Source organism: Syngnathus scovelli, chromosome 1 (genome assembly GCF_024217435.2).
Source record: "Syngnathus scovelli strain Florida chromosome 1, RoL_Ssco_1.2, whole genome shotgun sequence".
NCBI classification, from domain to species: Eukaryota; Metazoa; Chordata; class Actinopteri; order Syngnathiformes; family Syngnathidae; genus Syngnathus; species Syngnathus scovelli.
The window spans coordinates 17,733,572-17,755,630 of record NC_090847.1 but is presented as its reverse complement, the minus strand read 5'-3'; the positions used below and the strand labels follow the sequence as shown (position 1 = coordinate 17,755,630).

Below are 22,059 nucleotides of genomic sequence, written 5' to 3'. Positions count from 1 at the left end.
TATATCAAATGGTATATGCAAGAAAAACATGTTCTTTAGTGTTGTTATTGTTGATACACTTAATTGTTGAGCTGATACAAGTCAGCAGCGTATAAGCATCATTTGAAATAGCTACAAAAAGCTCTGTGTTTATCTAAACAGGTACCTTTGCTGCTATGCACATTTGGTGCTCAATTTAGGCCTTCAACTCACAATACTTTCATCAGGGGTTCGATTCAAAGAGACACAGCTGATTTCAGATGTCTTGTCACTTGACTGTGATCAAGGCTTCAAAACTATGCCCTCTACATGGAACAAGAACTCGCAATTGATGCTTGTCACGGTTTGCTCGCTGTCTATTCCGTGAGTGCGCTCAGAAGAAACATCCTGTGATCGTACAGAGTCGTGCGTCTGTGTGGGAGACAAATTGAGTGGTTTGCCCAAACGGTTTCAACCAGCAGGGGTGCTACTGATTGCGTGTCACGTACAATTTCTTTCTGAAATAGATACTTGTGAGTTGTGACAGGCTTCATGTCACCTGCTATAGAAAATGGATGGATAGATTTTTTTTTTGTCATCCATAATAATGTAGAACTGTATTGAGGGCTTTTCAAATACATTTTCAATTCATAGTATGTAGGTAAAAGACTTGTGTGTCATTGTTCTTGTATTGGCTCTATTTAGACAGCCCTGATGAATTGGTCAGTGAGTGTACAGGCCTATTGGTCACCTGATTAAATTCATACATCCTTTTTAATCAGTTCTCAATTCCCATGGTGTATCTCATATTGCTTCAATGCAGTGCATGATGCCCAATTCACATTTTTTTTATTGAATCAAATGTGCACACAAAACCTGCCATCATGTCCAACAACTTGGTCCTTATATGCTCACCGGTTGCTCAATTACCAAAATTGTGTCCCCACCCAAATACTGATGCCCAAACATCATGTTTGGTAAAAAAGGATCAGTGCCAAATGTTAAGGTTGACAAATTATTTTGATCGTATGATTATGTTGGAATTGAGACTAGAATTATTAACTTAAAACTTTCACCTTTCCTTGACTCTGGAAAGTTTCCACATTCAGTTGTTAAAACTTTCCAAATGGTGTGGAAACATTCTTGCTTAGTTAGTTATCTAAAATGCTCCACTAGTTTCTGTTTCCACAACCTTGTACAACAAAGAGCTGAGGCCCTCTGCACTGATTAACCAGTTGCTGAGGTGACCACTTGTCCATTCTCACCCCCCACCCTGCTTTCTCTCAAGAAATATGATCTTGCAAGAGGCCTAAGTCAGACTACTTTTCGATCACCTCTGTATGCTACAAGGTGACGAAGGTTTTCTCCACTTGCAAGTGCTAAAAGGCAAACTGTCTCCAGTGTGATTCTCGCAAAGAAATTAGAGTGAACACCACTCTAACACCAAGTGACTTTTTTTTTCCCACCTGTGAGGAGGATATCTGCTGCGAGCTTGGAGTTTGGAAGCGACAAACACAAACAACTACAACCATTGTTTTAATCATTTGATCTCGTATGATGTATTATTATTTGTGTTTTTGATCGCATGGAACGTAGCATTGATGAACCAGATCAACACACACTTGTTTTTTACTGGCTTCAGACACATCCAGTGATGAGCACAGTCCTGTTGATTAAATTGCAATTTTTTTAAGTTACTGTTACTTGAGTTATCTTTCATGAAAATTCCTTGATCTGGTAATCGGGAACACCTTTAGACTTACAGTAGCGGAATCACGCCTCTTTAGTGGTTGCACATAAATTTCGGGGTTACGTATGGTGGCTGTGTCAGAAATATGGATGGGAGCATCAACGTATGTACCTCAAAAATGAGCGAGACAGTCAAGCAAAAGTTCCAGGAATGATTGTAAGTCAATAAAAATTAAACCTAGCAATCATTTCATTTTGTCAGTTTGTTGTAATATTTAGCTCGTAAGTCTTAGAGCAATTTTCTTCACTTAATTTAGTTTTGACTGATTAAATCATTTCTACACCAGTCTTTTTTTTCAACTTGGTACAAATCAATGGTTCGTCCCCACGTCGTCTGTTTTTTTAATGCCATATGAAGCAATTTAATGTGGTGAAAGAAGTTTGCGAACAAATATTGTCGGCGCTCTTGAATGCAACTCATGTGTGAGAAGTGTTGCAAAATATGTTCTATTTCCTTGTGCTGTGAAAATTGTGCAGAGAAATTGTCGCCTGTTTTGCAAAGCTATATTTATTAGACAATCCATCCATCCATCCATCCATCCATCCATTTTCTGAACCGCTTAGTCCCCACGGGGGTCGCGGGCGTGCTGGAGCCTATCCCAGCCGTCATCGGGCAGTAGGCGGGGGACACCCTGAACTGGTTGCCAGCCAATCGCAGGGCACACAGAGACAGACAACCAATCGCACTCACACTCACACCTAGGGACAATTTGGAGTGATCAATCGGCCTACCAAGCATGTTTTTGGAATGTGGGAGGAAACCGGAGTGCCCGGAGAAAACCCACGCGGGCCCGGGGAGAACATGCAAACTCCACACAGGGAGGGCCGGAGGTGGAATCGAACCCGCACCCTCCTAACTGTGAGGCGGACGTGCTACCCAGTGCGCCACCGAGCCGCCCTCCATCCATCCATACCAAATGAAAATAGTAATGTTAGACACATTTAAATTGGTTTGTTTTGTTAAAATAATTCACTGGAATGTATCATTGCAGAAAGACAAAGGTCTGTTGGAGGGTGTCGAAGGTGAAAGGCAAAGTGAAGTGTGAAAGGCAACAGAATCAACATGTATGTGTGATCTATACCGGATGATGTTTCCTCGAGCTTTTTTGCTGGTAGACTCAGAACAGAAAGCTTTTAAATGAAAGGCTGCATAGTTTTTTAGCTTTATGACTTCTCTGCATGAGCATTGCATCATTACTTTGCTTTAGAAACTTGACAGAAAAAAAAATCTCGAGTACTCTATAAGAAGACTATCAAAGCACGATGAATTTGAATGAATTGAGAGTTGACTTGATAATGTGACCTGCTGAATGCGATTGATGCGCCTCTCATCAGTCTCAGCGATGTACAGGGTGCCCAAGTGTGACATGGCGATGGCTTTGGCTGCTTCCAAAGTGGCCCGAACCGCAGCTCGGCTCATTAGATGGTGGTCAATGCCTGGCACCTGGCAGTGGATGGGCCGGCCGGCGACAATGCGCACCTGAAGAGTTTCTGATACCTGAAACCATACCATACCGTTCATGTGTTAGCCATGAAAAACAGGAGTACAAAACACTCCATACACACAAAGTATGTTGTAGGTCAATTTTGACCGAGATTATACTTATCCATCAAATGATGAATGACTAATATTTTCAAAAGTATTAGCAGCCTGTCTGACATTCAAAAATGGATGATGAACCTTTAACCGAAAGGGGAACTGCATTTTTATTTGTGACATTGAAGGTACTTGCTTTTGCAGATCTCTTTCCTGTGTCAAAGAACCTTCTGACCGCTATCTGACCTCTGTCCCTTATGTTTAGTATGAATATTCTAATTTGGTTCTACTTTTTAACCCTTTAGAGTTTTCTCCATGACCCTTCTAAGACCGACCTGTGGTGGGAATATTCTTTGAGCTACCTCTTGAACACTGTTGGGACTGTTCCAAAAATACTACACACACTCATGGCATGTTAAGTATCACAGTTTAACGATTACCACCATTCCCACTATTTCTTGATTTACCACACACTGGTTTCTACAAAATCAATGTTAGTGGGCATGGGTCATATTTGATCACCAGTCACCAAATTTCAGAGTGAAAAAAAAAAGCATGCGTTTTAGGCATTCAGTGTAATGATTAGGGTGTCACTCAGACACATTTTGTAAGGTTTTCTTATGATGGTATGGTTGTTCTACACTTTCAAACACTTTCAAGTTCATTTTGGCAGTCAGTGCCTTTCTACCCTTGATGTGTAAACAATTGAACATAACGCATGTCGTCCTGACTACTCTGTCTGCCTGGGGCTGGGCGGCCCGATAGGCTCTGTCTCTCCATCTATGAGCTGCAAGCTGTTCCTGGTGTTGAAATACCTCGATTATGATGCTCTGTTCTCATCTGTGTCATGTCTTTTCATCATCTTTTTAGACTTTAAGTGCTTTAACACAAGATGTGGAGTGTGGATAGCGCCCAGGAAAAGGAGGGGCACAGACGGCGGTCCAATGGATGGGATTTATTGTGTTTTAATTCCTGCTCGTGAAGCACATTGTGTTGCTTTTTATTTAGTATGAAATGTACCATATCAATAAAGTATTGATTAATTGTCTCATAACTGCAAAAAAATTAAAATCTGTTGGGGTACAGTATCGGATGGAGGATCTGACTCCAAGATTATTCCAACAACTCTGCCGCAGTTACTTGGTACAATCATTTGTTTATTAGTTGCTTGCTAATGTTAGACAATGATATTATTTCATTACACATTATTAGGATGTTGATTGTGTTGTTACAAATGTATTTGACAACTCAAGAGTTGCTAAGAGATAACCAAGCACATTCAAATAATGGGTCACAGCTATAGTCACAATGTTGTTTTGCCATGGAACTGTTGCGTGATATTTACTACAAGATCGTCTTGTCTGACACCATTTCTATTTTCCATGAGAGGCACTACTTTTGGCAGACATGTTTTTCTATAAAAAAGTGAGTGACACACAAAAGAACAGCTTTGGGAATGACGGTCCTATCGCATCTCTTCTTCAGCAGAGAGCAGGATTTTCTTGTTACTTGTGTCATTCACTGAATATTGATATTGTGACAACAAGGCAGTTTGCGTAAAATAATTTTCATCGCTGCAGCAAACAGAATCAGTATTTATCTACCAGAAAAGCACGTGGATGCAGAGGAACGAGATTAGGAATATAAATATTGGCGGTTTGCAGTGTACACCGCGCATGCATGAGTGTGTGCGTGTCTACCTGTAACACAATGTTGTTGTCCAGGATGTAAAGGGAGTTGTCCAGAGGGTTAATAGCCAAGTCTGTTGGCCACTCCAGACGTACCTACACAAGCACACAGAGGAAATACAGTTTGTTTTCATATTCATACATGAATCAAATAGTCTTGGCAGTGGCAGTGACCCTTAAGTGCTAGGTACAGGTGATACAAATAATATCTGCTTAATAACATAGCATTTGGCTGCCTGGCCCTTCCCGCATATGCAAAGGTCACCATCAGGCAGGGAGCATTCCTTGTGTTTATTCAACAGTCACAACTGCTCATTTCGACTGTGATCCAAATGTCAGCCAATAACCATGATCCGCACATTCTGAAAAAGCGCACCCTGCTTACTAACTCTGTGGGGATCAAAGAAACACAAAACGAGACTAGAGCCACCCACATTGCAGTGTCCAGCCCGCACCCAAACACACAATAAAAAAATAAAAAAACAAGGTCTTTGTTTGAGGAGATTTGTTGGAGGGGAAAAAGAGGTGATTGATGACTGTGGAGTGGGATTGGTAAATAAATGGATCATGCTAAATTGCTACTGACATGTCCAATTATAGGCTCTGTCAAATGGGAAAGAAGAGGTTTCAGTCTAAAATCCCATTTTAATGTGTAGAGAAATTAATCAAGCAGGGCTCATCCTGTCTTGAGACAAAAGACGACAAATACCAGATCTCTGTTCATGATACTGAGCTTTTCAGTAATGGCAGGCAAATGCGGCTGCATACAAAGAGTCAGGTCTGAACAAGTTCTGTCAAGAACAGCTCAAAGTTTGGTCAAAGCATTTTGGTGTTATTGTAAGAAGTCAGTGCTGAACTGATTTATTCAAAAGAAAGTTTTGACATCCCAACAGGACGGACATGGACATTTCTTTTACCATAAAATCTGGTGTTTTTGACTGACATCATCTGAAGCACTGGCGAAGACAAGGGTTTCAAGTGCTAAGGTTACATCCAACAGATTATTCATTCAAATATCAATAGTGGGCAATCATCTAAATAATGTGGTTGCACAAATGTTTTAGTTTTGTTTGAGGATTTAATTTTTATTCATTCTGCACTTTGAATCATGTTAGCAGTTGTTGGTTGGCAGCACAATGAACAGTGTGTGGGTTGGCAGATATTTCTTTCAGAACTTTGCAAACATTATCATGAGTAGTCTCTCAGCAAAAATTCACTACCACTGAATTTTTATACCTTGCTACACAAAACACGTGTTTTAATTTAAAAGTCAGTTTGACTTTGCACAAAACTCGTGCCAACAATCTGCTGTTTATTTGGCATAAATTAGCATAGTGGTGTTTGTCAAGTTAAACAGCTACATAATTTGTGATCAATATTGCTGCCAGTTTGAGGTCAGTGCCGTTTACAAGAGCAAACACAGATGGAGTATGATGACAGTCAGATGTGCTGCAGAGGATGATGTCTAACAGGAGGATTGAACTGGCCTCTTTAAAGACACGCAATTGCGTCTCTGGGGTCACCTGGCCTAAGCAGTCATACCTAGAGTCATACACATACCCAGGCACCTTCGACTTCGTACCTGTGTGTGTGTGTGTGTGTTTGTGCAGAGATCACACTTCATCTATAATTCATCTGCAGCTCTAATAGGCCTGACATAAGTCAGCAGTGTGATCTGAAGCCTGGCTGATCAAATTAGGTGCTTTTGGTTTTCACAAGACTCTCTCTCTCTCTCTCTCTCTCTCTCTCTCTCTCTCTCTCTCTCTCTCTCTCTCTCTCTCTCTCTCTCTCTCTCTATCTCTCTGTTCTAATTTTAATCCATATTCGGTGTTTTTTAACTCAGCATTTTTAACACTCACAGTTAGGCACTCACCTGGTTAATGTCCATACGTGCATCACAGCTTAGGGGTTGCGTTGACATCAGTCCATTGGAGCCAATCATGGTGGACAGCAACCCCCTTTCATTAATCTTCTGAATGGTGGTGCCATCAACAAAGTAGACAACACCCTTTTTATCTACTGCAATACCTAGTGGGTGAGAAACAGACGCAAAATTACCTTTAAAGATGAGACGAGAACAGGGATAAGAAAGCACAAATCAAAAAAGGAGAAAAGCTGAGAGTGCAGGAGTGAGTGAGACAAGATGGGTAGAGGCAAGCAAGGTGGGACTTCTGAGCATGCATCCAATTCAGTTAGACATTCAGCTCAGCTAGTGACTGTCTTATCAAACGTGCTGCACTGCAGAAAGGTAATTATATTTCCATCCCAGAGACCACTAAAGGGATTAGAACAATACAACTGCAGGAAAAGCTTATTTGTCACATTAGATGCAAGCAGGGTGCCTCAGTGAACTTTTGACATTTGATGCTTGCAAATTTACATCATAGATGTTCACCCACGAAGTACGCAGACATATATTTCCAACAACACCTATAAAAACTAATGCGTGCGTGTGTAGGCGTGTTTTCTATGAACAGTGTACACTTGAAGTCTCCTTGCAGTGAGAGACTGCAGCAGGAAGCAAGAGCGAGGCAAGTCGAGGTATTAAAGGTCAGGGCAGACTATGAATCATCTGTAATGGATGAGGAGCGACCTCCCCGCACCCCCACCCTCTCCCATCTCATCTTCATACACAAAATGGGCCTTTGGACTCAACTCCTCAGCAATATTCCTCTCATTCTGCGTCTCCATGATAGCTTTCACTCTACATCGGTAACAATCAGCCATATTTCAGAGTTTCTTGGCGCAAGTTCAATCTATGCTGCCCGATGATAAGCCACTTAAAAATACATTTTGGTTATGGTTTATCATTAAGTTATAGCAAACGTTATCCCTCGTCTTTTATCACACTCATGCCCCAAAGGACTAAATAGACAATGCATATTTAGATTAAATCAAGTTATAATCAATCACAGAACTAATCATGCAAAAGAGGAATTTTGGGGAAAAAAAAATCCAGCAATGTGCACATTATGAATGTGAAGATGTGCTATTCTCGCATGAAGAAACAACACATACAAAGAAAAAACAGCAGATACAAAATTTACATTATTTCAAAAGATTCTTTAAGGAAAGATCAATCTTTTAAAGGATTATAAAAAAAAACAATGGTCAGCAATTTTGTCCTCCTCCAACTCTGTTAGTAGACATAATGCCATAAAGCATGACATTGATATCGTCATTATTGAAAATATGTTTTCTACATTGATATCATTATTGAAAAAATGTTTTCTGCCTATTCCTTCTGTCTAATTTTACTACAATGAGAAAAAATATTGGAATCCATATTTTTCATATTCCTTACCCATTGCTGCAGAAAATTGTTTTAGATATGTTGTTTCTACCAACTACCATTAATCAAAATGGTTATAATTATGAGACCCCTGCATCAGATTTTGATAGTCGTTAGCAATATTGCCTCACAGAACAAAGTTATTTCCTGCCTGGACTCAGTCGATTTCCAGTTGGGCTGCGATTAAACCACAATTGATTGATCTGTTGATTATTGTAGATTAAGCTACATCAAACAAACACGAGGACTCTTTTCATTTGTGGTAATGTTCATGTGCCTCTATCTCTGTGTTTTGACCCAAAAGCGCTTCATCCCTCCGTTGTCCATGATTAGTGCTTTCTCTTTACATTCCTTGTAACATTTTTCCTTTTATTGATGTGTGTGTGTGTGTGTGGGGGGGGGGGGGGGGGGGGGGATCCTGTATTTCTGTCATGTTGTCATAGTAATACAACTTTTTTTTTTTTTTTTAATGCTCATTCCAATCATTGTTATCCTGTGGACTGCTCGGACCAGCATGACTGGGTGGGCTCTTCATGTTGGTGGAGGTGTTTACTCTGTCACTTAATGTGTTGCGTATGCGTGTGCGTGTGTATTTATATGTAGCAACAGAAGGGCTCGGTTTCTGTATACTTGTTGCCTTTTTGTATTGACTCTTATCTATCCCTGTAAAAAGCATGTTGTGCTGCATTTTTAATGTATGAAAGGTGGTACATAGTTAATATAATTTGATTTGATTTGAAATACAATCAAGGAGGGTTTACATCCATCCTCCTTGCGCTCAATAGCAGCAATCTAAGTTCACAATCAATACATGCATGGTCACGTTGATGAAAAACAGCGCAAGGCTAACATTGACATGTACTCTCAAGCCGGCAACTGTGGGTCGTAAATTGCACTGCTGGAGAGGGGACGTGGGCATGGGAAGCCAGGGTCAATGTGTGTCCTTCTGAGGCCAGGGGGCCTTCTGCCCCCTTCATCTTCCGTCTGCCACAGAGAAACCACCCACATATCCTCACACCTGCACTCTTTAATTGCCCCAATCCGCCAAACCAGCCTGACCCAATCTGGTTCCATGCATGTCTTTTGTTTTTCTGTATTTCACAAATGTATCAAATCAGTGGCTTCTGACATTCAATAATGTCAAGGTCCCCCGCCCCCTAACACACACACACACTTTCATTCTCACCGACTTTGCCATTTCTCCTACTGTCAACTGGCATTATGTAAGGGGAACATCTCAACTGACTACTTCCAGTCCGGTTCGGTCGTTGACCTTCTCAGTATCCGCTGGAATATACCGCAGCTTCCAACACCGGCGCTACATCACCACCCAGACTTAGCTTGCCCGCCTCGCTGGCGCTACATCCACCGCAAGTCCCGTAGATATACCCAGCGCAACCATTTCAGTTCAGTAAACGTCACTTGGTCCGCGTTCTGTCCCCCTCCCAGATACATCGACTAAAAACCACCACGCGCTAGTTGGCCTTGCTAGTTCGGCTAACACTCCGGTAATACATTGTGGCAGAAGGGAGGAACAAGTCTTTATTCCACGAATTGTCTGCAAAACTGTGGCTAGAGACAATTCATCAAAGCAACAATGAGAGCATGAAATAGCAAAGGACAAACATATCACCCCTCACTGTAGGCCTGCTGGGTGAGAGGCCTGGTACTGTGGTCTGCTACACAGCCCCCACTCAACTCCACTCCCACTTTATGAGCCTTTCCAGTTCGGTTTCCACCCCCGCCATAGCACTGAAACTGCTTTACTCAAAATCACTGACTTCCTCATCGCAGCTGAGTCTGGTTCCATCTCCATTCTCATCCACCTTGATCTCAATGCGGCCTTTGGCACCATCTCACACCCCATCCTCCTCAGACTCTCCTACATTAGACTCTCCCACACATACCTCAGTTCAACTCAAGTTTTTCTCTTCCATCCCTTCCCCTGTTACTACTGGTATTCCCCAGGGATCTTTCCTGGGGACCCTTCTTTTTATCATCTATCTCCTCCCCCTTGCTCACATCCTTTGGAAATTCATCATACAGGTCCATTGCTTTGCGGATGACACCCAGCACTATCTTTCCTGTAAACCTAATTCTATTCACTACTCTCTCTTACCTCCTGTCTCAATGAATTAAAAACCTGTTTCTCCTCAAGTTAAACTGTGATAAAACTGAAATACACTTGCTTGGCACTAAATCCACCATCTCTAAAGTTGGCAGTTTCTCAATTACCATCGACGGTTCCTCAGTTTCCCCCTACCCTCAGGTCAAGTGCCATTCTTGACAACACACTTTCCTTTCACGTGCACATTAAAATGACCACCCGCATTGCCTATTTCCGTCCACACAACATCAACAAACTCTGCGCCTCCCTCACCACCGCCATCCTTGTTCCGCCTTGATTACTGTAACTCTCTTCTCTTTGGCCTCCCTCAAGAGTCCCTCCACAAAATTCAACTAGTCCAAAATTCAGCTGCCCAAATCGTCACAAAGACCCTCTTCATTGCCACATCACCCCTATCCTCCAGAGACTCCACTGGCTCCCTGCAAAATATTGCATACACTATAAACTCCTACTGTTCACATTCATGGCCATCCACAACCTCTCCCCTCCCTACCTGTCTGACCTCTTGCATATCACCATCCCCACTGGTTCCCTCAGATCCTCCTCATCCGCCCATCTCTTTGTACCCCCTGCCCCGTCTCAGCACTATGGGTGGCACAGCCTTTAGTCGCTCTGCTCCCCTGCTCTGGAACCCCCTACCACCTGACCTCCGAAACTGTGACTCTCTTTCCATATTCAAATCAGGGCTCAAAACCCACCTGTTAAAAACTGTTTACTCCATTTAACCAACCTTCTCTTTTCTTACCTTCCTGTTATTCTTTCGTGTCGATTTCAGGACATGATTTATTTGATTTTATTGCATGATTTTATTCTGACTGTACAGCATCCTTGTGTTTCATGAGAGGCGCTTTATAAATGCAATTATTTTCATTATTACTGTGCAGCCTGAATCTTTTAACATCCACATCCCTGGAGATTCTCCTCGCTGTATAGCCATCCCTGGATCCATCGATTCATACACTTCCTTTCGCTTCCCCACCTCCTTCTATATAGCACTTCTTAAAACTATCCCTGATATCACAGCTCATAAATCCTGCACAAGGACAGGACAAGGAAGCCAGACTGTCTCAGTATCTGAGTCTCTCCCATGTCCCTGCATATTACTCTTCCTTGCATGCATGGGATACAATAAATTATTACTCATGTCTTTGTGTGTATCTTCTGATATACCCAGACACTAAGTAGTGACAATTTTTGACCATTTTTTTCTGTGTCTGTATTTTTAGCTAATTATTCTGAGATGCTGACATGGTGGTTATTAAAACAGCCACAGATTTGTCAGTATAGGCTGGATTTTCTTTTAGAGTTAATAAAGATATGGTAAAATAATTTATGTTCCCTCCGTACAGCCCGTGGATTATTACAAAATCATTAAAAGATGTGCCACGTCTCCCACGGTAGACCTGGCAGCCCTGATACTGATATTTAGAGGCTGGCAGTAAGAATAATTGAGATATATCTCAACTCAAGAGGGTGATGGAAATTTGGCAAACATGTTGGATTGGATTCTTTATCAAAGAAAATCAGATCAGGATGAGTTGATTTGACCTTGGTATAACAGCTCAGAGTGAGGTGGGGGAATGCAGCTGAAGCGAAAGAGAGCTTCAAAGAAGGGAAAGAGAGGGCGCTGAGACAAAAGGGCGTGATGACAAATTGCTTCAATTAAGCAATACGAGCCAATCACTCTGAATCAAAACTTTTTTTTTTTTTTTTTTTTCAAAAGTCCTTGTAAAAAATATCCGTTATAATGCCCCCAGTGGCATGGCAATGCAATTTAATCTGATGAATGCCATAGAGAGGGGTTTTAGTAAGGCATCAGTGTTGATTACAGCTATTTGCCGAGAGTGAGCCACTGGAGATTACTGGGGAAACAGAGTGAAAGTGTGGATGGTGAAAAATGAAATGATGGGAGAATGCCTACAGTAATTATAAAATATGTTATACATTAAATATTTTACAATGCAATGATAGTTCATAGCCTGTTTTAGCATATAGTGAAATCAAAATGAGGTGTGTGTGTGTGTCGTGAATACTGAGTGTGCTTTGACAACAGCGAGGTTAACAATGTCACCAGTGATGTTTTCTGTCTTCTTTGAACTCTTGCATTTTGATCAAAAAACAGCAGACGCCCTGGAAGATCAATTCTAAACATCCTTTGTCAGATTACTACCTGATAAAACAACGACCAATGTGCAACACCATCACAAAGAAGATCTATCTAAAGGATATTATAATAATGGAGATATACATTTATATATGACATTTCATCCATCTGGCTTACATGCACCCTCAAGCTCTACAAAACCATTAACAACCAATAAAATATATTTACAACCAATGAAAATTTTGTTGTGTTTGTACCTGGGAATTGCATGAATTGTATTGGATAGCATAGAACAGTGTTTATTGTTCAACCAATATTGCACACATTCGTTTACAACTCATCAAATGTCAAATCACAGGTTTGACACGTATTATTGTATATACAGATAATGAGCTGAATGTTGCAAGATTGGTTCACGCTGTTGCTTCACAGCTTGAAGGACAAAGATATCCATGAGATAAGATGAATGATGGTTATTAATGATGTGACGATGTGTTCAAGACACACAATATAAAACTTAGAATGTGGAACCTTGCTCCTGGATAGGTTTGTTTCTTACACTGTCATTGACATGACAGGTTTTGTCCATAGTTTCGTCCTCACTTCACAAAAATAACAAGAACTATTAATGGCCCTATCAGTAAATTAGTTCACTGATAGTGTTTTGAATGATCAAAAAATACAGACATATGCATCAACATATTTAAAATGGCATTTTTGTTAATGAAAAATTGTGTTTCCATCCAATATCTAAGTTGCCCATCCCTATAAATATCTGTCTGCTCTTTTAAATCCCTAAAAATTGAGTTTCAGATCAACATTACAGGACTGCCACAGATTTCAGACAGCACCAACAGAACAGAAAATAGCAAATACAACATCTAAATGGCCCATAATTGCAGCTACTAGTATTTTTTTTTTTTGCAATTGCAATATTTCACAACATTGTGAAACAGCAGGTGCACTATAATTTCACAGTACCGTGCTGTTACCGCAATCGTCCGTCATTCTGCCCGCCTTGCCATATTCCTCTTCTCGGTGGGTGTTAATTACATGGCTTGAGATATTATTACAACATCCAAATGATGCTAGCTATTGATTATGACCCACGGTGCTTTAATTTGTACAAAGTGTGACTGACAAGTGTATGTTGACAGATGGACAGCACCACCTGCACTACCTTATTTTCTTCGAACAATAGTTTCTCTGTACTTTCAAACCTGCATCTTGTTTTTGATTTTTGATTGTCATTGCATTGTTGTTGTTGAGATCACAAAGGAGTTGAAACTGATTCAGAAGTGCTTCTACTGGTGGCAGCCAAATAGTGCGCTCAATTTTGCTTTTGTTGCAAGACGCAATGAATCAACAATCAGTTGCTAAAAAATTTTATGAGCAGTTATTTTTTTACATTATTATCATAACATGAATGATTGGCTTGATGGAGATTAAATATTCATTAATGTTTTATTATAGCATATCCTTAGTTACAGCAGTTCTTATGTGCACATACTCCTGCGCTGTAGCAGAACAACTGAAGTTACTTTCACCGACTACTTTAAAATGTGGACTTTAAAGATGTAAAGTGAAGTGATACACCAAACTCATCTGTGTGGATGTGTGTATATGTGCGATTACAATACAATGGACAATTACTTCCATCTTTATGAAACACAACACAGTAAATAATTTTCCGAGTCAATTTTTTCAGTACAAGTTCACCACATGGGTGGCTGTTTATCTTTGGTGGATCTTTGGAGAGCAATCATAATTCATGCGACATCTCATTAACTATTCATCAAAGCTTTTTCAGAACAGACACCGACTTTGTAATTAAGCCTGAATCAAACATTGTAGCTTATCTAATTATCCCCGTCTATAAGTTTGTCAATGTATTAGCCTACATGAATTAATTATTGAAATCTGCCATTTTCTAATGAGTAATTACGCCACATAAATGTATGGCAACTCCGCAAAACGAGGGGGCTTTGAAATGGTTGCAATGTTTTGCACGTACGTAAACATTCTTGGTGAGTGAAACATACGCCTTGGTGGTAATTCTCTTCTTTCATAATAATAAAAAAGAGATTCAGCAATCACAAACGCAGCAGACAAACTCAATTATAAAAGCAATTGAAATGCTCTGGACTATAGAATGCTCCACAAAAAGCTGAGGGGGTTGGATCAGTGCAGTGTCTGCAGATTATTTCACACTGTTTGGAACATCAAACAAACACAGGGAGGTCTCACAAAAGAGGCTCTTTACCAAACACACCATCACAACAAGAGATGCTCTACAATGGTAGAGGAGAGGATATTAGTAGAGTGGGGAAATAAATGTTTTCATAACTAAAACGGTGGGATAAAAATGTCGGCTGACTATAAAAATCTTTTTTTTTTTTTTTTTTTTGTTGGGCAAAAAAAAGTTTCTACTGAGAGCCAAAGACAACTAGAAAATCTTTCTTTGCAACCATTTAAGACTTTGCGTCCACATTTTGACAGTGAAGGTGATCCTTTAGAGAAAGCATCTTGGTTCTAAAAGTGATAATGGCACCCAAGTGACATTTACTGTCTCTCTTGAACACTTCCTGTCACCACATTTGACCTCAATACAAAGTTACATCTACCACCCTCCGCCCCAACACACGCAGGTGAAATTGGACTTTCAAGTAAACCTTGTCTGCCACCATAACGCTCCTTATTCATCGTTCTGTCAGTGTGTTTAAAGAATCAAGATAGCTTTCGACCCACACGGGCACAAGCTCACTATCGCCTTGATCGCAGCATCGCCCGCGTACTCTGTGTGTGTGCGCGAGCGTGTTTGTGTCAGCGCGTGCGGCTATGTTGGGCACCTACCTCGAGAAAATGTAATTTATTTCCCACCACATTGGCAAAGCTCCCCTCCTCCTGTCAGTTTGCCAGGCTCCCAGTGGAGGTTGATAGGCCAGCTGCCAGCATTGGCCATTTCAAACAGTTAAAGAGACACATGTGTCACATTCTCCATGATCATGCTGACATTGTCAAAGTGACATCCCTTTAACAAGACTACCCTAACTAACTCCGTGTCCATTCAGGGAAGGGAGTGGAGTTGAGTACACGGACTAAAAAGACGGAGACTGTCCGTCACAAAAAGGGGAAGCACACAGAGTAGCACTAACTTAACACTTTTAATGCAACTGACTTGGCTCCTGGCCTACAGCCATCTCTTATTGACAATGGGCTTCATTAGACACACAGTGTGCTTTGGTAATCTCTCAAAGTAGCTGCCGGTTCGCAAGCAGCTCTTTAATACTTCAGGTTGAGGTGTTCATTGCGTGAAAACCATTCAAATTCACTCACTCATGACCTGTATGATGGAATGAAGGACCTATACTTGAATCTCTTTCGACTAACGTCACTTCCAGTGCTCAAGGTCGTTTGGGAATTCCCAGTGAGAACATGTCCTCCAAAGTGAGAATGCATGGATTATTTACAGAAACTCTGGGATCACAATGCACTACACTTAAAAGGAGTACACTGTATGTGTGTGTGCGTTTGTGTGAGTGTGTGTGTTTTTGTGAGCGATTCACTTTAATATTTTTCCACCTCTGTCAGAAACGCTCATATCAGCCATTGCAAACTCTCCGGCTGAGAAATTCTGCAATAAATATACAAACACAATATGAACCACATCTTTTTCCTGTCATGCATAAACCGCACACTGGCTTGGCAGGTTCTCAATGGATCTGTGTGCAGTGGGTGCTCTTTGATTGACCCTCTGTTTTTGCCACTGGCAAATTCTTCTTCTTTGCATATGTTTTCTAAGAAACATGTAGTGGGCAATACTTCCTGTTGTGACTGCTCAGCATTACATGTCTGTAGCACAAACAGCCTTTAAAAAAAATATATATATCAAGGGAAAACAATACTGCAGTATATAACTAGTATGACCTAATGGTGTCATTATTATCAAAAGGTATGCAGCTGTTTTTCTTCACTGTGTGATTAATTCATGAATGCATCATTAATGCAAGAATGTCTGGGGGCAATGGCAAAAGCTCGGTCAATGTGAAATGAAATGCAAGAGGAGGTTGTTAAAAACTGCGCACAAGCTTACACACACCCCAAAAAAAATCTCAGCGCTAAAAAATAGAGCTAGGTTGATGAGATGCACTTGTTTTGCAAGGAACAATGATGCCAGTTGACCCAATAAAGGCTGCCACAGGGCAAATTATTTTATGCAGATGAAATGTTCTCTCCCCCTCTCTACTTCATTCACTTTTTTTCATTCACCATAGATTTTGATTCTTGATTGCATTTAGTCTCCCCTTTTTCTTCCCTTTCACTCTATTAATCGAATCCACTCACCCGCTCTCTCTATCTTTCTCTGGCCTGTGAGACAATCAACGCACTATACCCTATGAGAGTCTGTCGTAGAATAACAATAGTATAGGCATTAGCACATTATAATAGCGAGTAGCTGCTATAGCGTCAACATAGCCAGAGGGGATGTTGTAGCCTTTCTGCAGTGACCCACAAATACATTTTGAGAAGGGACTGATTTGGAAAATGTAGGGCTGGAATGATTTGTGTTGCATTTGCACAGAGAAACCTTGATGAATATTCCCAATTGCACACATCGGCTCCTGTGTACTGGCAGCCTGTCGTTTTGATAGTGATGCACACACTTGCAAGAAGCACCAAATGTTTGATCCTGATTGGGACTATTCAGCGTGTGGGGTTATTTATTCAGCTAAGCTGCTTACTGTACAGTATCTCAACCCTCAGACAAGGTAGGCGCTCAACTTCGATCTTATGGTCTGAGGTTGGTGGCTGACAAAACGTTTGCCATCTGAAGCATTTATCACTTCTTGTAGTCATTGTATTTCCTTTTTGTTTCATTAAATCCCCTCTCTTTGGAACATGGTGAAAAAAACTGGCATTTCTTCCGTTCATACTGAATATGTTTACTCTGGTGATGAGGCCCACTGTGCATGTTTGTCTGTTTAAAGAAAACCAAGATGCAGACAATGAAGACAAAAAGACAGCAACAGAGGAGAAAGGGGTCAACGTGCAAGAGGGAGAATGAGGCAGCAGCATGTTAGCCACTGATAAGAAAGAGCATTAGTCTGCCCCCTGTGGGTCAGTAGGGGTGACAGCTTTTGCACTACTATGCAGATGCACATGAGCACGGACACACTCACTTGCTGGAATAGAGAGTGCCCTTTCCCAACAAGTTGAGAACATTGAAATGTTAAAACTAATACAGTAAAATATCAAATAAAAAATATTGCACCAATTGTCTATTTTTTTGGTTTAAATTCGACTACGTTGGTGTTTGTCAACTTTTTATTGAGTCAACATTTATTGAGTCATATATTACGTCAAGAACAAAAAACGCCACACCACTGTAGCATCAATTACCTTCGCATTTAAACTCCACTCACAGGATGGGTCGGAAGACCCATCCCCCATCCCGTGCGTGCACATTTCAAACATTCCAATCCAACCCCCCCAACGAGCAGAGTTTTTACCATTTAACAACCATTAAAAAAAAAAACTGAGAACCCGCATGCGTATGCAATTTTTAGAAGAACCTTGAATGAGTGCATTTCTGTTTCATTTTTCTTGATTCCTATCTGATTAGTATATTCTTCAGTGATCTATTAATTAATCTATTGGAATATGAGGTACGTATATCTTAGAAATACAAAGTCAGCTTCTGGGTCCATATGCGGCTTCACACGTGACACCATCCACGCATCTGTCCGTCTGCCTATCGATTTTCTGAACCACTTTTCCTCACGAGGGTCACAGGCGTGCTGGAGCCACACAGGAACATAGTCCTCAATATATTCTACATACTATTTAATAATACAATAAGAAAAATAAAACATACCAGAAAATCGGCGGACAATATAATACAGAAGTACAGAGAAAAAAAAAAGGTTTTGGGGCGGCTAATAATAAATGTGTGTGAGTCACAGGATCCTACGGCAGTAAAAACATTTTTTTCTTGCAATAAATAATTTTTGGAGCAAGTAAAACTCGATGATTCCCCGTGGCACACCTGGAGATCTCTCACGGTCTGCATATTAAAGACAGATATGTTTAATTTTACATGCACACAGCTCTTATTCACGACAAATGAATCACCCTCTTGTGTTGTAAACTGAAAGAGTGCATAGATGTGGGCCACGGCTGTTGCATCTCATGGGAATTTGTCTCTTTCATGTAAGACAGAGGGAACCATTTTAAATAGAGCGAGGCCTTTTATTTGGCGTGCTAATTGACAGCAGAGGCACATGTGGAGCCAACTCTAAACAATGCTCCAGATCTTGTATTCATAAGTGAGTGTTTGAAAGCCATCTAATCTGTGCATTTTATAATATAATCTTGCACAGCAGTAGCGTGCTCAATCGGGCTGCAGTTTGTTGGCCAAATCTAAATTATGGATTACTGTAACAACTGTTTGCAATGTTGTCACACGTACCACAGCAATCCTACTGCAGCTATGTCAACACACGGATGATCCACTGATGGCGCATGGAAAACGTTTGACAGAGCATAAAGAGTGAGGAAGGGAGGTGTTCATTTGGAGAAAAGCACACCAGCGGGGCACAAGACAAGATCAATGCCAGAGAATCACAGAGAACCATCTTGGAAAAAACAGACAGACAGATATTTCTCTGTGAAGTTTAACTTATTACCATTGGTTCAAAGCTGAAGGAAAGAGAAGTAGTGTGAGCGTGGGCTGTGGCAGATGGATGACTAGGTACTGGGAGGCTTCGGGCAGAAACCTCCAGAGCCTTTCTAAGCTGGTTAGTCAGAGCGCTACGGCCACACAAAACTCTGTGAAGCGCAACGAGTCAAAGAGTATAAAATACCTGAGCATGAGGGAACGGGAGGGACGCAATTTTCTATTGCTGCATAAAGGAATGAAAACAGAATGTTCTGCAGCAAGCAAATATAATAGTTTTCAGATCAGCGGTCAAATTATAGCTCTGCTCCAACCTTTGGTCTGCACATCATGTTCTTAAAAACATAGACCTTGCTCCATAATATAAGCTACACCATATTGCAATCCTGTGACATTTGAAGCACAGGCAACTTTGTTTATTGTGCAATACATAAACTGGCTGTCTGCACCAGCTGAGAGCGACTGGCACAGCAGGTTGATGGCTGACAGGGCCGTGCCTCTATCGCCACTGCCATATGTCAAGCCAAAAGGTGGCTGAGTGGGTGGGCGTGAATGAGGACAGTGATTATTTCTTCTTGGGAACATATACTTTCTTAAACATTACAGTCCCAGCAGACCAAATTAGGGTCTCCTCTCGTCTGATTGTCACGGGAAAATAACCTTATTATGATCGTGTTTCCCCGACTGGTCAATCCTGGCCTACAAAAGTTGCTCTAGCCTGAGGCGAAATGAGGAAACAAAAGCACTTTATGCTCAGAAGTTGAGCACTCAAAGAAGTCATTTTGTCTTCTCAAGCAAAACACTATGGGCTTATTTTATGCAATATAAGCACTATGTTTTGCAATTTCCCTATTGAGGGACAAATAAAGGTTATCTCATTGGATCAGGTAGCCTGAACAGAAAAAAGAGGTAACGCGCTATTTTTGATGATGACACTTCCAGATATTTTTTCTTTATCCCAACACAAGACCTTGCTTCCAGTCAAGTGTCACAAATTTAATTTTAATTACAAGATAACTCTTCATGTGAACGGATGCTGATTTTGTTCCATTACGTTAATGGGGTGTCCGCATTTCGGACACAAAAAATGGACAGATGCATTATTTTTTTAAAGGACAGCAATGATAGTCGAGTTATTATTTTCATGTATGTGTGTATAAATATTTAGTCTCAGATGGGGGACATACATCTGCATTGAATTGCACATGGTGAGGCACCCAATACGTTCCTCAAGGAAGGGGACCTATCTAATTTAATGATGCTTGTATGTTAAATTCCAATAAGAAGGAATTAAATCAAAACATTACATGACATGCCAGGCTTGTTTAATTGTGTCAAAATTATTAACATGGAAAACCATGGGGATGGTCGCCATTGAGAATCATGGACTTTCTAAATTAAAAGACTAGAGGGACTTTCACATCAAAGTCAAGCAGAACTTTGGTCCAAATTAATTTAAGAATGAACTCTGTCTGAATTTATTTACAAAATATAAAGACTGCTCACTATACAGTGCAGCCACAATATACAAACACTGGCACCACCTTTTGGCAACCTTTAAATGTGCAAATGTGCTAAAATGTAAGTAGTACAATATCCAGAGGGTTGGGCTGGACTCACGTTAGTTCATTGAATAGTCCACAGAAAATAACAGCCTGTAAATTATTGAAATATACTTCCTTTTAGTAAGAAAGAGGCGAGTTTGTTTACTTGTTTAATATGTTTCGGCCACTTCCTGTCCTTTGTTTAGGTTATGTTTACACTAATCCCACGCTATGGCAGCTCCTGTTTCAGGCCACCAGGGGAAAAAAAGCCAGGTGTGAGACAACAATAGCATGTGAAAAAGGGACAGTCTGTAATTGCCTTGAATGACCGGTGAGGGTTTTAATCTAAAAAGAAAAATTGCTATTGTAGTCACTGCGTGAATGAGAAACTTAGTCGGCTGGAGTAACACGGAATGCACGCAAATAAACCTGATAATCTGTATTAAGGCATAGAAAAAAATGGAGGTGGTTTGTAATGGGACCAGAAGCTTAATTATTTATGCAATGCAACAACAAAGCTATGCCATTTATTTTAATTAAACAGTGTGCAAGAGAGAGAGGAGAGAGAGTGAGAAAGAGAGAGTGAGAGAGAGAGAGAGAGAGAGAGAGAGAGAGAGAGAGAGAGAGAGAGAGAGAGAGAGAGAGAGAGAGAGAGAGATACAGATACACACACCGTAATTTCCAGACTATAAGCCGCTCCTTTTTGCTCAAGTTTTGAACCCTGCAGCTTTTTTTTCCCGGTGAGGCGTATCTATAGATTTTTCGTGATTTTTGTGATGACTCGATCACTTATGCACTCGTAAAAAGGCTGTGGACCGCTGTTGTGCGCCACCTCTTTGCTGGGCGGAAGGATATGGGGAGAGGAGTGGTGTGTTGATTGCATGTCCATCCGCCAAGCAAATTAGTGCCGCCAGGCAAATAGTGCCGTATAATTCACACAAAGAAGAGACAGAACGAGATCAAGGCGGACATTACTGAAGAAAGGAAGCTCTTACATACAAACCCTCATTATGGGGTGACAAAAGAGAGAGAGAGAGAGAGAGAGAGAGAGAGAGAGAGACAGAAAGAGAGAGAGAAAGTGACAGTTTTGAAATTTAGAGTTACAATCTTTATTGTATATGAGATATGAAATTGTGAATTAGTTGCTGATAAAAAATAGAAAGAAAACTTAATTCACGGATGATCAAATATTTATTCAGTGGCGATTGGACCTCATATGCTCTGCCAGAAAGCCTTGAAAAAAAATACGAGCAACATGAGGAACCCACATTAGAATGTGGTCGGCTGGGGGATTATGACCTCCGTGGTATCTTGTGGGCTGAACTTAGCGCTGTTCTTGAGCCTTCGGGTCTTTATAGCACCGTCCTCCCCCCCATCATTAAT

At 40.8% G+C, this 22,059-nt stretch overlaps 1 protein-coding gene across 2 annotated transcripts in view; it reads right to left on the bottom strand.

Annotated features, from left to right (window-relative positions):
• Positions 1-22,059, bottom strand: part of tenm1 (teneurin transmembrane protein 1) — a 176,278-nt gene that overhangs the window by 21,723 nt on the left and 132,496 nt on the right. For both annotated transcript variants that reach the window (XM_049744686.2, XM_049744678.2), the window contains 3 exons: positions 6,806-6,960; positions 4,945-5,028; positions 3,011-3,205 (listed from right to left, as the gene is read on the bottom strand). In XM_049744686.2, coding sequence (XP_049600643.1) covers positions 3,011-3,205; positions 4,945-5,028; positions 6,806-6,960 — 434 coding nt within the window. The remainder of the gene's footprint in view (positions 1-3,010; positions 3,206-4,944; positions 5,029-6,805; positions 6,961-22,059) is intronic.